Source organism: Hyla sarda, chromosome 10 (assembly GCF_029499605.1).
Source record: "Hyla sarda isolate aHylSar1 chromosome 10, aHylSar1.hap1, whole genome shotgun sequence".
In the NCBI taxonomy this organism is placed as follows: Eukaryota; Metazoa; Chordata; class Amphibia; order Anura; family Hylidae; genus Hyla; species Hyla sarda.
The window spans coordinates 126,589,667-126,608,019 of NC_079198.1; the positions used below are offsets into that span (position 1 = coordinate 126,589,667).

The following is an 18,353-nucleotide window of genomic DNA, read 5'->3' on the forward strand; positions in this document are numbered from 1 at the left end:
GGATATGAGAACGGGATATGGGAATAGGATGTGAGGACAGGATGGGGGTTGGGATAGGAAGACGGAGTATGAAGATGGGATATGAGGTTGGGATTTGAGGTCGGGATATGAGGACGGTATATGAGGACAGGATATGAGGTCGTTATATGGGGACAGGCTATAAGGTCGACATATGAGGACAGAATATGAGGTTGGGATATGAGGACGTGATATGAGGTCATAGTATGAGGACAGGATATAGGGACAGGATGTGAGTTTGGGATAGGAGGACGGAGTATGAGGACGAGATATAAGGATGGGATATGAGAGTAAAATATAAGGTCGGGATATGAGAATAAGATACGAGGACAGGATATAAGGTCGGGATAGGAGGAGGGGATATGAAGGTGGAATATGAGGACAGGAAATCAGGACCGAATATGAGGACATGATAGGGGTTCAGGAGAGGAGGACAGGAAACTAGGATGAAAGTGTCATTGTAACTTTTCTTCTCCCACAAGGTATAGGTGGGAAGAATGGGCAACATTGGGAACACAGTTAGGACATTATTGTCAGACTTCTGGGACCCCCCACGATCTCAAGAACAGCACCCCGGGTCTTTGTTAGGAATGGAGCATGCGTGACACACCGCACCACCCACAACAAAGACCCCCGGTCCCATTCTGGAGATTGTTGGGGGTCTCAGCATTCAGAGCCTCTATGATCTGATAATTATCCCATAGCCCAGTGTTTCCCAACCAGGGTGCCCCCAGCTGTTGCAAAACTACAACTCCCAGCATGCCCGGACAGCCTTTGGCTGTCCGGGCATGCTGGGAGTTGTAGTTTTGCAACAGCTGGAGGCGCCCTAGTTGGGAAACACTGCCATAGCCTGTAGATAGGGGATAAGTCATTTTAACTTTGAGATCTTGATAATAATGAGGAATTGAAGCATGAAGTGGGAGATTTATCAAAACCCGTCCAGAAGAAAAGTTGCCCAGTTGCCCATAGCAACCAATCAGCTCGCTTCTTTCATTTTTAACAAGGCCTCTACAAAATGAAAGAAGCGATCTGATTGGTTGCTATGGGCAACTGGGCAACTTCTCCTCTGGACGGGTTTTGATAAATCTCCCCCTTGAAGTCTATTAGGATTCTGCAGAATTTCTTACTATATAATGATAAAGGTGCAGACATATAGGGGGAGATTTATCAAAAACTGTGCAGAGGAAAAAATTGCCCTGTTGCCAATAGCAACCAATCAGCTCGCTTCTTTCATTTTTAACAAGGCCTGTGTAAAATGAAAGAAGCGATCTGATTGGTTGCTATGGGCAACTGGGCAACTTTTCCTTTGCACAGGTTTTGATAAATCTCCCCCATTGTTTTGTACTGTAAGATAGGACCTGTCCCTGACGTTCACACCACACAATCTGACACCATCGTGTAAAATGTAACAGTTTGGAGCCGGGAGGGGAAGTGAGAGCTGTGAGTGTGAGTGATCTCCTCACCGTGAGCATGGACTCCTCGGATATAGGGGCTGATAATGGAGAAAATAGAGATCTCAGGGGACAGGAAGAAATATTCCATGAAGCCCCATAGATCACAGCCACTGGAGAGCCACAGGTTGGGGAATAGAGATGAGCGAACTTACAGTAAGTTCGATTCGTCACGAACTTCTCGGCTCGGCAGTTGATGACTTTTCCTGCATAAATTAGTTCAGCTTTCCGGTGCTCCGGTGGGCTGGAAAAGGTGGATACAGTCCTAGGAGACTCTTTCCTAGGACTGTATCCACCTTTTCCAGCCCACCGGAGCACCGGAAAGCTGAACTAATTTATGCAGGATAAGTCATCAACCGCCGAGCCGAGAAGTTTGTGACGAATCGAATTTACTGTAAGTTCACTCATCTCTATTGGGGAACACTGGCCTAAGGTTTTCAATTTTGAAAGAGCGAGGAACCTGAAAATACTTCCGCTCAATGCCGGTAGATAGAAATATTCTGGAGACACACCGGCCTGTTGCTGGAAGCGCGGATGACCAAGCGGCTCGGGCCTCATCTTGGTAGTAAAATCTGGAAAATGTTTAGAAGAACGTCACTGACTACCAAGAATCCAAAATTATTATTTTTTTTAATCCAGCTTTATTTAAATACAATTAAAAAGTGAAAAATCCCCCCCCCCCCCCCCCCCCCAAAATATAGAAAATGCAAATGAAACACTGTATCTCCGTTGCTAACCTAGAGATGCATGGAGCTGTTGTGTTGGGGGAGTTGGTTGAACACCTACCTACCCTAAGCGATCAGACACTTGTCCCACTATCCTGTAGAGTACCCCTTTAAAGGGGTATTCCAGGAAAAACTTTTTTATATATATCAACTGGCTCCAGAAAGTTAAACAGATTTGTAAATTACTTCTATTAAAAAATCTTAATACTTTCAGTACTTATGAGCTTCTGAAGTTAAGGTTGTTCTTTTCTCTCTAAGTGCTCTCTGATGACACCTGTCTCGGGAAACGCCCAGTTTAGAAGAAGTTTGCTATGGGGATTTGCTTCTAAACTGGGCGGTTCCCGAGACAGGTGTCATCAGAGATTACTTAGACAGAAAAGAACAACTCAACTTCAGAAGCTCATAAGTACTGAAAGGATTAAGATTTTTTTGATAGAAGTAATTTACAAATCTGTTTAACTTTCTGGAGCCAGTTGATATATAATTTTTTTTTTTCCTGGATAACCCCTTTAACCATGATTAAGGACTGTTAACAGACTAAAATGCATTGTGTCGTAGTCCCCCCCACCCCCCACCACTATTTAAACTTCTCCGATGGGGAAAAAAATGTTTTTAAAGGAAAACTGTCACATATTTTCTCCCGCACTATCCACCGGGCTCTACCTTGGTCTGATCCGCGCCGCCGTTCGCCCGCAATTGTAGTTTTAATCTCTGTGTAAATCCTGCTGTAACTGGCAAAGGCAGGGTTTCTGCAGGCCACTCATGAATATTCACCCCTCCCTCTGGTTAGGAGCGGTGAAGAGAGGGAGAACAGGAGGGATGAATATTCATGAGTGGCCTGCAGAAACCCCGCCTTTGCCAGTTACAGCAGGATTTACACAGAGATTAAAACTACAATTGTGTGCGAACGGCGCCGCGGATCAGACCAAGGTAGGGCTCGTTTTAATCGGGAGAAAATATGTGATAGTTTTCCTTTAAATCAACTGGCGCCAGAAAGTTATCTAGATTTGTAAATTACTTCAGGAAGTTGTGTAGTTTCCAGTCTGGCCACAGTGCTCTCTGCTGCCACCTCTGTCCATGTCAGAAACTGTTCAGAGCAGAATCAAATCTCTCCTGCTCCAGACAGTTTCTGATGGGGACAGAGGTGTCAGCAGAGAGCACTGTGGCCAGACTTGAAAGAACTACACAACTTCCTCTGGAGCATACAGCAGCTGATAAGTACTGGAAGGATTAAGATTTTTATATAGAAGTAATTTACAAATCTGGCACCAGTTAATTTGAAAAATAAAAATAAAAAATTCCCACTGGAGTACCCCTTTAATGATATTTAAATAAAAGCTGGATTCTTTTTATCTTGTGAGCCGGTGACATTTTCCTGCCTGAGGTCCCCAGCCCGGTTGAGCCCTGGCGGGTAGGACACTCCCGGTCATTGTGGATATAATGCAGCTTGTTATTAACCCTTGAGAGGCTGCCAAGGATTTTCCTTCAAGGACGGCATCTGGTTTCCATTGATCTCCGGTTGTTCTAATTGAATCTGAAGCGTCCGGGAGGCGATTACGCGGCGCTGATATTTGTGCTTTGTTTTCCGGTCCAGTGTGAAGATAAGAACGTGGACGCGCTGTGCGAAGCTTTACAGACCATCGTCTCCCGCTGGAAATCCAAATTCCCTAATCCCCTTCCCCTGGAGCTCTACACCTCCTCCAATTTCATCGGCCTCTTTGTGAACGAGGACTGCGCCGAGGTTCTTAAGAAGTTTGCGGCAGATTTTGCTGAAGAAGCTTTGGTAAAAACAGGTGAGAGGAATATATTGGGGGAACAGTGTCATACTGGGGGCCCCCTATATGTTCAAAACAGGGGCCACAAGATCACCCAAGTGAACCTCCCCTACACCCACCTCCAAACCATTGCCCAATACCCCCTTTCCCCAAATCCTGATAAATTGGCTCCTCTGATGGGGAATGGCGCAAAGTGCCGTCCCCTAAAATACTAGTTTGATCTGGTTCGTTCGGTCATGCAGTGCCCCCCTAAGTTCACATGATCTTTGTGCTCTGTCCCATTCTGGGTCTGTTTGGCTCTTTTTTTTTTTTTGCACCGAACAGACCCAAAACAAGTCGGAGCACAACTGACACCAGGGGTCCTGACGGATCCCATTGACTTGAATGGGGTCCATCAGGGATCTGGTATTTTACCGGAGCTGACCAGATATTTTCATTACGAAATGTTAACTAAACGAAAACAAACTTCCTCCAATGAAAACTGTGACAAAAATGATTTCAATTTTCGTCAAGGAATGGAAACAAACAATTGTGCCCGGGACTATAAGCATTATCCACTTATGGCTGAATGCGCCCTTTATGTCTATTGCATTAAAAGGGGTACTCCGGTGAAAAACTATATATTTTTATTTTTTTATTTTAAATCAACTGGTGCCAGAAAGTTAAACAGATTTGTAACTTACTTCTATTAAAAAATCTTAATCCTTCCTGTACTTATTAGCTGCTGAATACTTCAGCAGAAATTCTTTTCTTTTTGAAACACAGAGCTCTCTGCTGACATCATGACCACAGTGCTCTCTGCTGACATCTCTGTTCCTTTTAGGAACTGTCCAGAACAGCATATGTTTACTCTGGACTGTTCCTAAAATGGACAGAGATGTCAGCAGAGAGCACTGTGGTCATGATGTCAGCAGAGAGCTCTGTGTTTCAAACGGAAAAGAATTTACACTGTAGTATTCAGCAGCTAATAAATACAGGAAGAATTAAGATTTTTTAATAGAAGTAATTTACAAATCTGTATAACTTTCTGGCACCAATTGATAAAAAAAAATTTCACCGGAGTACCCCTTTAAAGACACTTGGCAGAGGAGGTAGAGCCACAGGAAGCAGCCGCACGGACCTTAATGGCCTGTGTCATTGATGCGGTATTTATGTGGTTACAGTGTGGGGGTCTTAACTTCTATATGGCGACAGTGTGGGGAACCTAACTACTATATGTGGGGCCTTACTGCTATATGGGGCAGTGTGGAGGTCCTAACTACTAAGGAAGGAACAGGGAGGCGAAGGGTTAATCTTCTATAGTGGGTGATGGCCCGGACCCCTGTTTTTTTTAGATGTTCGGGTGGAGCCACACAAGAAGCAGTTACACGTGACGCTGGCGTATCACTTCCAGGCCAATCACCTGCCCACCCTTGAAAAACTGGCGCAGAATATCGACCTCAACCTGGGATGTGATTGGGTGGCGACGATATTTTCCCGAGACATCCGATATATCAATCACGAGGTAACGCAGAGACCATTATCCCTAATCCAAGTTGTTTAAGATGCTATATGGCAGCGTCTGTAGTAGTATCTGTATCTGGAAAAGCTGGGTAAAAACCGATACGGCTGCCATTACAGGTCCCATAGGGTTGACATGCAGCTTTCTTGATCTCCTGAAAGGTAAACCTGGCTAGACATGCAGGGATATGTAACTAGGGAGGTTTATATGAAGGGATGATATACAGCAGTGGTCTTCAACCCGTCGGACCTCCAGATGTTGCAAAACTACAACTCCCAGCATGCCCGGACAGCCTTTGGCTGTCCGGGCACGCTGGGAGTTGTAGTTTTGCAACATCTGGAGGTCCGCAGGTTGGAAACCACTGATATACAGTATATCCGTTTAACTATCTATACCAGTGTTTCCCCACCAGGGTGCCTCCAGCTGTTGCAAAAGTTGTAATTTTGCAACAGCTGGAGGCACCCTGGTTGGGAAACACTGATCTATACAGTATATATACATACACAATGTTACAACATTATCCGTTTAGCAGAAGTGAAGATGTCATACGCGTGGGCTGAGCTGACTTCCTGAATCTTATCTTATACAAATGTTTTACACATCGCCTCTATAGTTGTTTTTTGCAGACTGTGGCTGATAACAGATAGACATCGATTAAGTTTAGTTTATATATATATATATATATATATACATATATATATATATATATATATATATAGTTATATGGTCAGTGGGAGTAGTGAGTCTCCTCGAGGAGAGCGCCAAATGCTGTAAGCTGTGCAATGCTTCCTGGGAAAAAGAGTATGCAAAGTAGCTCATTTGTAGAAAGAAAAAACTTGCTCTACAGTGCCACCTACAGGAGGTAGCTTATGTTACAATTAGAGATGAGCGAGATGGGAAACCACTCACTGCATGTATCCATACTCCATAAATTTTGGAAGCATTACTATCATTTAAAAGTTTTTGACACGTTGCCCAGACATGCCAAAACTTTTGATCACATCGGGTCTTACTATTGAGACCGGCTGTGTTCTCTAGTTATAAGCTAGCTCAGCTCTCACCCCGTCTGTCAGTCAAATCCGACCTTTTCTCTGCAAAAAGGTCAGATATGCCAGCTGGCCTGGTCTGGAGTGCCAAGTCCCAAGTCCCAAACTTCACACAGTTATTGTCATGACCGACTGGGGGACAGGGAGAGTGAGCCCTAAACTGACCCTAAAAACACTCTCTCTGCCCATCCATCCTAAGCCATGGTACGCCAGTCCCTGCCTGCGCTAAAGTGCAGTGGCATAAAAAAACATAATATACATAGTCGGTCACAGGCCAGAAACAGAAACGGAAAACTACTAGACAACCAGATATAAAAGACAGGATACAAATACTAACAGGGCAGAATATAAACAGGCAAACTGATCAGGAACATAGGACACTGTTCACAAACAGATACAAGTTGTCACGCCGAATGCTCCGGGTCCCGCTGCCTCCCCGGAGCGCTCACGGCGTGCCTGTACATGCAGCGCTCCGGTCGGCACCACTGACCGCGAGCGCTGCTCCCGTGTCACCGGAGGGGACGCGATCCGAGGCACGGGACCTGTCCGCTCTCGGATTGCACCCCATGTCTCTCACCTGCCCCATCCTCCTGCTCAGTCCCGGCACGCACGCCCCCGCTCTCTAGGGCCTGCGTGCGTGCCGGGTCTCTCAGATTTAAAGGGCCAGTGCACCATTAATTGATGCCTGGCCCAATTAGTTCCAAGCACTCCTAACACTATAAAAACCCACTTCCCCTTCCTGTCCCGGCCGGATCTTGTTGCCTTGTGCCAGTGAAAGCGTTCCCGTGTGTCCTTTGCCTGTGTATCCAGACCCTTGCCGTTGCCCTTGACTACGAACCGTTGCTGCCTGCCCTGACCTTCTGCTACGTCTGACCTTGCCTTTTGCCTAGTCCTTCTGTACCGCGCCTGACTCAGCAATCAGTGAGGTTGAGTCGCTATCGGGTGGAACGACCTGGGGGTTACCTGCCGCTGCAAGTCCATCCCGCTTTGCGGCGGGCTCTGGTAAAAACCAGTAACCCCTTAGATTCCGTTCCCCTGGTACGGCCCATGCCATCACCTCACTGACATAGAGGATCCACTACCTGTGCCTACCCGCATACCACTCCGGATCCTGACACAAGTACAAAGGACAAAGATCAGATTAACCAATTAGGATATAAATATAGAACACTGTTCACACTGGACACAGATGACTAACAAACAGATTAGGTCCAGAACACAAGACTGGGAAATGGATGAGTCAGCATAGACTCCAGGAACAAACAGGAATAAAAACTAAATCCCCCAGAAAACCTCCAGAAAACACGGGAATATCTTAATACTATAACTCAATCTCCCAGACTCCACCATGGAGCATGGAGATATCTTGTACTAAATCTAAATTCCCCAGAATCCCAAAAGGTCACAGGGATGTCTTGTTACAAAAACTCAGGAAATGGATACAAGAAAACTCAGTGTGAACAGCGACATAGCAGAACGGAAATACAATCCTAAAAACCGACTAATAAAACACAGACTAAAATCTACTAAACAAGACTAATTAACCAGACTAAATAACAAGATAGATGCAAGGTAAATGCTCAAGCAGACATAGTAGCATTATTGCACAAACAGACAAAGAGAATTGCACTCAATAACCAGCCCTGAATGCAGGAGAAGTCTGGCTTAAAATAGACACACCCGAGTACTCATTCGTTCAAAGCATTAACCATTCCCTATCCAGGGAGAATAGAAAACTGCTCTGAACATCCTAGTGTGTGAATACACACCTAAACAGAAAAATACAAAAACAAATAAACGGACATTACAGTTATAGCTAGTGATTGCAGCCGCTCTCATGAGTGAGACCCGGTGTGATCCAAACTTTTTACATGTCTGGGCAACGTGTCACAACTTTTTTTCTAATGATAGTAGCTCCTTAAGATCTCTGCTTACATACAGTGAATGCAACATTTTTACATCCAGAGGATGAGCACCCGTCCTAACCTAATATTTCACACAGCTGAGTGTTTGTAACAATTGTATCCCAGCTAGACAATCCTATATGAAAGCTGTCTCCAAACTGTTGACCTCCGGCTGTTGCATATTTACAACTCCCAGCATGCCCGGATAGCCAAAGGCTGTCCGGGCATGCTGGGAGTTGTAGATTTGCAACATGTGGAGGTACATAGTTTGGAGACCACTGTTATATGAGCTAAAAACATTGGCAACACAAATATCTCTCCTTTTCTGGTATTGGGATATGTTTTTCCTGCACTGATACATTGGCCCTCATTTACTAAGAGTGTTGTGTAGGTTTCTTTGTGGGTTTTAATTCCCTACAATTTATTTTCCACGGTATTTATTAAGGTTTCCCTACATTTTCCACTTTGCTTTTTTTACCTGCTCTGATCTGTCGGGTTTTTCTCAGCTCAAATCCACCACATGTTCTGTAGAAACCTTAGTACATATGTTGGGTTTTTGTGAAAATGTCGGGAACACGCCCCTTTTCTGAGACCACGCCCCTTCCCCGGAAGCCACGCCCCTTTTCGGGTTTTCTAAGCAAAATGGAGAGTTAGTCGGTGTTTTTTCAATTCTGGCGCAGATTCTGGCGCAGACAGAATTTCTGGCGCAGATTCTGGCGCAGACAGAATTTCTGGCGCAGATTCTGGCGCAGACAGAATTTCTGGCGCAGATTCTGGCGCAGACAGAATTTCTGGCGCAATGCGACAGAATCTGGCGCACGACCCGACAAAACATGTCGGGTTTGCAATAGTAAATGAGGGCCATTGTCCTGGTCTTTTTTTATAGCTGTCGCTCAGCAGGTTTTGTTTGCTTGTGTTCAGACGTTGCAGGTTTTGTACCCGTATATACCGCAGAATGACGACGAGCTGGAGCTGGTGCCCGGAGATTTCATCTTTATGTCCCCGGCAGAGCAGAGCAGCACCAGCGAGGGCTGGATCTATGGCTTCTCTCTGGCCACCGGATGCTCCGGCCTCTTACCGGAGAACTACGTCATGAAAGCCGATGAATGTGGCACCTGGGTATTCCACGGGTAAGGGCACCTGTGACCTAAGGAAGTGATGTATGTGTTACCCGTGTGAAGTCATGACATACATTGTATAAGCGGCTGTGATACATTGTGTTTCGCAGGTCATACTCCCTCCTTAATACGATGAGCGCCATCTCGTTCCCTGTCAGTGATGGAGTACTGGATAGACGACATGATGACCACGGAATGGTGGACACGGCGTCACTCACCATTATCTGCCCGCCCATGCAGGTGAGCACGGCTACTTGAAACACACCATGGGTGTTGGTCCACATACAACTCTGCTTTAGAACAGCCAAGTAACCTATACTACAAGTTGTATTCTGTGAACAGAGCTGAACTGTTTTCCAGTAGTACACACACAGTTACTTCCTTCCTTACTTCTCTGGCCAATCCCAGAATCACAGTACAACACATCACATTTTCCTCTCTGCTATGCCATGATATTGTGCTGTTTATAGTAGCCAAAACAGGATGGCGCTGGGCTGGGCTGATTACACTGAACACTTTAGATGGCATGTTGATGGAGAAGGGGTTACTGACGCACTGGCACCTGCTGTGAGAAAGATATGGCAGGAAAATAAGTTGGAGGGTAACCCATAGCATTGAATAGCCTGACACTATGTTGTATATATACTAATATTGATGGTATGTAGGGGTGAAGGGCATAGTGATGCATTGGCTTTGCAAGGTGCTATGAGCAGAAGGGAAATAAACAGCAGCAAAATTAGGAAAGGGTAACGCTAAGCACTGTTTCTGCTGGAAAGAGAGGAAAGCTTTGATTTACCTTTCATGGACAGTGGAGATCCTCTGGATACTCACAGATGCAGGTACATAGGGGAAGATTTATCAAAACCTGTGTAGAGAAATGGAGCAGTCTCTCATAGCTACTAATCAGATTACTTCATTCATTTTTCAGAGGCCTTTTAAAAAAAAATAAAAGAAGCGATCTGATTGGTTGCTATGGGCAACTGCACCGCTCTTCCTCTACACAGGTTTTGATAAATCTCCTAGTCTTTTACTCTCCTCTCCCCAGCACAGAGCACATGGTAAGCCCCACCCCCACTTCCTGTAATCCGTCTTGCTGTGGCTGTTACTAGAGACATTTTGAACCTATATACAGGCAGGGAACTGTAGATTTCAGTAAGGGGAGAGACGTAGAGATGTTTTCTAGGGTAAAAAAAAAATTTGGGTCAATTAAGTGATATGCAAAAATGTTTGGAATCACATGGGCTATTAAATGGAGGAAAGTTGTTGGAAATGACAGTGAGCTTATAAGCAGTACAGAGTATATTACTGGGAAAAATGCTGTTTAAAGGGTTACTCCACTGCCCCAGCGTTCGGAACATTTTGTTCCGAACACTAGGTGTGGGCTCGTGATGTCACGGCCACGCCCCCTCAATGCAAGTCTATGGGAGGGGGCGTGGCAGTCGCCACGCCCCCTCCCATAGACTTGCATTGAGTAAGCATGGCCGTAACATCATGAGGGCGGGGCCGTGACGTCACAACCCCGCAGCCCGCACCCGGCGTTCAGCACATTTAACCCCTTTGAGGAAGGACTCTTTTTTGCTAAAATATTCTGTGCTGTTAGGGGCCCTGCTTCTTTCATGTCATGACCTCCCACAAAATCAGCGCATCTCCCGCTAAAATAAATTCTATGCTGCTTTTGTGTAAGGTCACTGACTGGGAGTTAGAGGTCAGTGAAAAAAGCGTGGCCCCTAACAGTACAGAGTATGTCAGGAGGGGAGAGTGGTAATCATATTGGATCATGTCATCTTGCCCACCATGTGGTTTTGTGTCAGGCCGCTCCTCTGTGCTGATATCTTGTACATTTCCCGTCTGAACATCTGCAGCCTCTCATGTGGTTGAGGCCCTGGTCACATCGCTGACTATAGGGCCCCGAGGAGTTAAATCTTCCAGCTGCTGTCTTCCTGCTGCTGAGTACAATAATGTATAACTCCAGATGTAAGATCTGTAGAGAGAGAGAGAGACTGAGGAGGGCCAGACAATGTGCAAGGAAATGGCGCAACAACATTCGAGCGGCAGAAAATTATAGCTGTGAGATAATGGCGCAGGGTCGGCGGTGGCTGCCATTGTTACGATGTCACCGTGCTCAGCTGTGATCCCCTACAAGGCTCCTCCACACTGTATTCATAACACGTACACTGCATGCTCCATGATAAAAACACAGATGATGACATCATAACTAATATATCTGGTGACATCATAACTAATATATCTGGTGACATCATAACTAATATATCTGCTGACATAACTAATATATCTGGTGACATCATAACTAATATATCTGGTGACATCATAACTAATATATCTGGTGACATCATAACTAATATATCTGGTGACATCATAACTAATATATCTGCTGACATAACTAATATATCTGGTGACATCATAACTAATATATCTGGTGACATCATAACTAATATATCTGGTGACATCATAACTAATATATCTGGTGACATCATAACTAATATATCTGGTGACATCACATACCTACTATTCTATCTGCTGACATCATACCTGGCATTATCTCAACTACTATTAGTTATGATAATACTTATTATGATGTCACCAGATATAATAGCAGTTATGATGTTATCAGATATAATAGTAATGATAATACTTGTCATAATGTCATCAAGACAAGATACTTGTAGACTTTATAACTACTATTGTAACTGATGACATCATAACTACTATTATAGCTGGTGACATCATAACTACTACTATATCTGGTGACATCATAACTACTATTATATCTGGTGACATCATTGCTATTATATCTGGTGACATCATTACTATTATATCTGATAACATCATAACTACTATTATATCTGGTGACATCATTACTATTATAACTGGTGACATCATTACTATTATATCTGGTGACATCATAACTACTATTATAACTGGTGACATCATTACTATTATATCTGGGGACATCATTAATATTATATCTGGTGACATCATTACTATTATATCTGGTGACATCATTACTATTATATCTGGTGACATCATAACTACTATTATAACTGGTGACATCATTACTATTATATCTGGTGACATCATAATTACTATTATAACTGGTGACATCATTACTATTATAACTGGTGACATCATTACTATTATAACTGGTGACATCATAACTACTATTATATCTGGTGACATCATTACTATTATATCTGGTGACATCATTACTATTATATCTGGTGACATCATAACTACTATTATAACTGGTGACATCATTACTATTATATCTGGTGACATCATAATTACTATTATAACTGGTGACATCATTACTATTATAACTGGTGACATCATTACTATTATAACTGGTGACATCATAACTACTATTATATCTGGTGACATCATTACTATTATATCTGGTGACATCATTACTATTATATCTGGTGACATCATTACTATTATATCTGGTGACATCATAACTACTATTATAACTGGTGACATCATTACTATTATATCTGGTGACATCATAATTACTATTATAACTGGTGACATCATTACTATTATAACTGGTGACATCATTACTATTATAACTGGTGACATCATAACTACTATTATATCTGGTGACATCCTAATTACTATTATAACTGGTGACATCATTACTATTATAACTGGTGACATCATTACTATTATAACTGGTGACATCATAACTACCATTATATCTGGTGACATCATAATTACTATTATAACTGGTGACATCATTACTATTATAACTGGTGACATCATTACTATTATAACTGGTGACATCATAACTACTATTCTATCTGGTGACATCATAACAAGTATTATCATAACCACTATTAAATCTGGTGACATCATAACTACTATTCTATCTGTGTGACATCCTAAGTGGTAAAATTATAAATAGTGACCCCCACAAATGGTGACATCATAACTTTTATTATATCTGGTGACATCCTAACTTCTGTCATGTAAATTAGCAATATAATATGTGAACTCATTGCTGGTGATATAATCCTAACTGGTGACATCATCACTGCTAATATAACAACAATAATAAAACCATTGGTTATATATATATATGTGGTGTGACAATGTATTTCTATGGACTGTCATTTGACCCAATGTATTACGTTGTACCATGATGGTGTACCATATTGTTATACCAAAAGTGTATGTCTCCAGCTGTTGAAAAACTACAACTCCCAGCATGACCGGACAGCCTTTGGCTGTCCGGGCATGCTGGGAGATGTAGTTTTGCAATAGCTGGAGGCACCCTGGTTGGGAAACACTGCTGTAGAGGTATGTGGTGCTGGGAGATGTAGTTTTGCAACAGCTGGAGGCACCCCGGTTGGGAAACACTGCTGTAGAGGTATGTGGTGCTGGGAGATGTAGTTTTGCAACAGCTGGAGGCACCCCGGTTGGGAAGCACTGCTGTAGAGGTATGTGGGGGCTTCTTCTCCTTTCTTGCTATTTATAAGCCGGATCTGACTCTTAAAATATCGACAATGAGTTTCGGTAGACAAGTGTGGAATGACCTGTCAGCTGGAAGTGTGACCCCCCCCACTCCGCCGCCTCAGCCCGCACTTCCCCAAATTAGTCCTGGTTCTCATGTAGCTGCATGAGCACCATTGTGCTGCGCGGTCTGTACGCAGCCAGTTGTGTAACCCTGAGGTTTGCGCCGTCTTTCTCTTTCACGCCATCGGACGTTTCCATTTTTTTTTTTTGCGCATTCATCACTTCTTTATCTCCCATTACAGCCGTGAACGCGACGCTTTCTACAGCGCTCTTTACTCAATGCAGTTTGCCATTAAAAAAAAAAATAAAAAAAGACAAAAAATTCCATTGTAACTTAGTGCCCCCTAGTGGCTTCTCACATAAATTTCCAGACTCATTTTATTTTTCCTTCCAGCTTCCCTGTAATACCACCAGGCGGTGGAGCGTTATGACATCACAGCGACCGCACAGTGATGTCATTAGTCCCAACCCGGACACATCATGTGACCTGGGGCGCTCTCATTCTCACGTATCATTGTGTTATACCTTTTGCAGTACATGATGGAAAAAAAATAAAAAATTCTGGGCAAAATAAATCCGAAGCTTCTCCTGCTGCACTTACCTAGTCATAGGCCTCATTACGGAGATCAGTGTCAGGCTCCGCCCCCTTCGGGGGGTGTAAAGTTGTGTTTTTTATTTTATTTGACTATGCTATAGTTAGTGGTAAAGTTAGTGTAGTTCCTAATATAGTGTCTGTACCTGTGTTTGATGGTGTCTTGCAATTCTCATGTGATTTTTGCCCCAATGTTTATTTTTAGCAGCATACAAAATGACTGTTATCTCAGCTTTTCCCAGGCAGCAGTGTGGCCGAGAAATTACATCACTAGTCAGGTGTTCAAAGGGAGCCTGTCTGCTTCAATGGGTGACTTACCGCTGGGTGGGAGGGAGATCATTCTGCAAGAATTTTAGTTTTGCAACAGCTGGAGGCACACTGGTCAGAAAACACTGGTCTATTGCAATTAAGGGTTCACAGGTGTATTTCAATGGGTGGTGTGGGGGAGGGAGAAAAGTGACCTTTTACCTACAAACAAGGAATTATGGGTCTTGTAATTCAAGGGAACAAACTCCAACAGGAAATACAAGTTCACAAAAAGCTAGCCACAGTGTTATGATAATCTCACAACATAGCCATTTAACCCTTAGACAAGCGCAGATCCTTCCTAAGCATGTCCATTACTGCCTGTCAGGTATGTACTAAAATCACCTTATAGTGGATAATCCCTTTAAATGGGTACTCCGGTGAAAAACTATTTTTTTTTAATCAACTGGTGCCAGAAAGTTAAACAGATTTGTAAATTACTTCTATTAAAAAATCTTAATCCTTCCAATACTTATCAGCTGTTGTATGCTTCAGAGGAAGTTCTTTTCTTTTCGAATTTCCTTTCTGTCTGACCACAGTGCTCTCTGCTGACACCTTTGTCCATTTTAGGAACTGTCCAGAGCAGCATATGTTTGCTATGGGGATTTGCTCCTACTCTGGACAGTTCCTAAAATGGACAGAGGTGTCAGCAGAGAGCACTGTGGTCAGACAGAAAGGAAATTCAAAAAGAAAAGAACTTCCCGTGGAGCATACAGCAGCTAATAAGTACTGGAAGGATTAAGATTTTTAAATAGAAGTAATTTACAAATGTGTTTAACTTTCTGGCACTAGTTTATTTAAAAAAAAAATAGTTTTTCACAGGAGTACCCCTTTAAATACTCAAACCTTGGGCACTTTATGGAGTTATGACGCACTACAGATGTGGTCTGCAACCTAAGGCTCTCCAGCTTTTAGAACTACAAGTCCCAGCTTGCCCTGACGGCTTTTTACAAAAACTTTTTCAGACTTTGTCCAAAAGTAGCATTTTACATACAGCAGTTTGTTATTATTATTCGTTTATCATATTTAGAGTTGAGCGAACTTATAGTAAATTGGCTCGTAGCGAACTTCGCAGCTCGGCTGTTGATTACTTTAGTCTGCGTAAATTAATTCAGCTTTCCAAGGGCTCTGGTTGCCTGGAAAAGTCCGGGATGACAGTCTTAGGTCTCCTAGGTCTGTATCCACCTTTTCCAGGCAACTGGAGCCCTTGGAAAGCTGAATTAATTCACGCAGACTAAAGTAATCAACAGCCGAGCTGCGAGGTTCGCTACGAGCCAATTTACTGTAAGTTCGCTCAACTCTAATCATATTATTTACTTATAATTGGTTTAGGGATCAGGGCGATTTCCCACATGCTCCCCTGCCAGTCGTATGATGGAATCCAGACAAGTAGTCGTCTATTGTTTGGCAGTAATGGCTTATTTGTCAGGCAGTGAAGGGCTCTTTGATCCCCTCCTGCAGGTCAGGAGACACGAGGGGGCGTAGAGGAAATATCACTAAATACCAACACGTGGGCGACAAGCGAGATAAAAGACAGATGTGGTATCTGGTTGTCACTCAGCGAATGGAAACCTAATGATACTTATCTGCCAGCAACAACCTTATAGAAGCACAAACCATAAAAGAAAAGAAAAAACTCCTTTATTTGTTTTGTTTATATTTAAAATAGAAACAATTTTTCACTGTTTGATACATTGTTGCCAGTTGAGTTCTCCTGTCATATTTAGGCCTCAGCTGCACAGTATTGGCGCCATCGACTGCACCAAGATACTGGATGGAATGGAGGAGGAGGGGGGCAAAAGGGGAAATTTATTTTAACTTTCTATAAAAAAAAAAGAAAAAAAAATTTGTAAAAATTATGAGGCGAAACTTTTTTTTATAATCTGGGATTTCACTGTTAACCCTGCACCAAGATACCGGATGGAATGGAGGGGGAGGGGGGCAAAGGGGGAAATTTGCTTTAACTTTCTAAAAAAAAAAAAAAAAAAAAAAAAAATATTTGTAAAAATGATGATGCAAAACTTTTTTATAATCCGGGATTTCACTGTTAACCCTGCACCAAGATACCGGATGGAATGGAGGGGGGCAAAAGGGGACATTTTCTTTAATGGGGTACTCCCCCTGGAAAACATTTTTTTTAAATCAACTGGTGCCAGAAAGTTAAACAGATTTGTAAATTACTTCTATTAAAAAAAATCTTAATCCTTCCAGTACTTATCAGTTGTTGTATGCTCCACAGGAAGTTCTTTTCTTTTTGAATTTCCTTTCTGTCTGACCACAGTGCTCTCTGCTGACACCTCTGTCCATTTTAGGAACTGTCCAGAGTAGAAGCAAATCCTCATAGCAGAACAGTTCCTAAAATGGACAGAGGTGTCAGCAGAGAGCACTGTGGTCAGACAGAAAAGAACTATACAACTCCCTCTGTAGCATACAGCAGCTGATAAGTACAGAAAGGATTAAGATTTTTTAATAGAAGTAATTTACTTATCTGTTTAACTTTCTGCCACCAGTTAATTTAAAAAAAAAAATTCCCAGGGGGAGTACCCCTTTAACTTTCCCCAAAAAATTTTAAAAAATTTAAAAAAATTTTAAAAAAATGATGATGCAAAACTTTTTTTTATAATCCGGGATTTCACTGTTAACCCTTTTATTTAATTTTTTATATTTTAGCCCCTGCGAATTAACAGTCACCCGGGCCCCAAGAAACGGTGTTTGTTCGTGTGCCGACACGGTGAACGGATGGACGTGGTGTTTGGGAAATATTGGCTGTCGCAGTGTTTCGATGCTAAAGGTAAATGGAATGTAGAGCTGTAGGAATACAGTTGTGTTTTCCAACCAGGGTGCCTCCAGCTGTTGCAAAACTACAACTCTCAGCATGCCCAGACAGCCGTTGGCTGTCTGGGCATGCTGGGAGTTGTAGTTTTGCAACAGCTGGAGACACACTGATGTAGTTCATAGAGACAGTTCTATAGACAGATGGGAGCTCATCACTAAAGATGGCATCCGGGCATGCTGGGAGTTGCCAGAAAGTTAAACAGATTTGTAAACTACTTCTATTAAAAAATCTTAATCCTTCCAGTACTTATTAGCTGCTGAATACTACAGAGGAAATTATTTTCTTTTTGGAACACAGAGCTCTCTGCTGACATCTCTGTCCATTTTAGGAACTGTCCAGAGCAGCATATGTTTGCTATGGGGCTTTCCTCCTACTCTGGACAGTTCCTTAAAATGGACAGAGATGTCAGCAGAGAGCACTGTGCTCGTGATGTCAGCAGAGAGCTCTGTGTTCCAAAAAGAAAATAATTTCCTCTGTTGTATTCAGCAGCTAATAAGTACTGGAAGGATCAAGATTTTTTAATAGGAATAATTTACAAATCTGTTTAA

At 42.8% G+C, this 18,353-nt stretch overlaps 1 protein-coding gene across 6 annotated transcripts in view; it reads left to right on the forward strand.

Moving 5' to 3' along the window:
- UBASH3B (ubiquitin associated and SH3 domain containing B) overlaps window positions 1-18,353 on the forward strand; it is a 131,595-nt gene that overhangs the window by 89,720 nt on the left and 23,522 nt on the right. For all 6 annotated transcript variants that reach the window (XM_056543058.1, XM_056543059.1, XM_056543060.1 and 3 more), the window contains exons 4-8: window positions 3,789-3,987; window positions 5,304-5,473; window positions 9,342-9,550; window positions 9,649-9,778; window positions 17,640-17,760. In XM_056543058.1, the coding sequence (XP_056399033.1) occupies window positions 3,789-3,987; window positions 5,304-5,473; window positions 9,342-9,550; window positions 9,649-9,778; window positions 17,640-17,760 (829 nt within the window). The remainder of the gene's footprint in view (window positions 1-3,788; window positions 3,988-5,303; window positions 5,474-9,341; window positions 9,551-9,648; window positions 9,779-17,639; window positions 17,761-18,353) is intronic.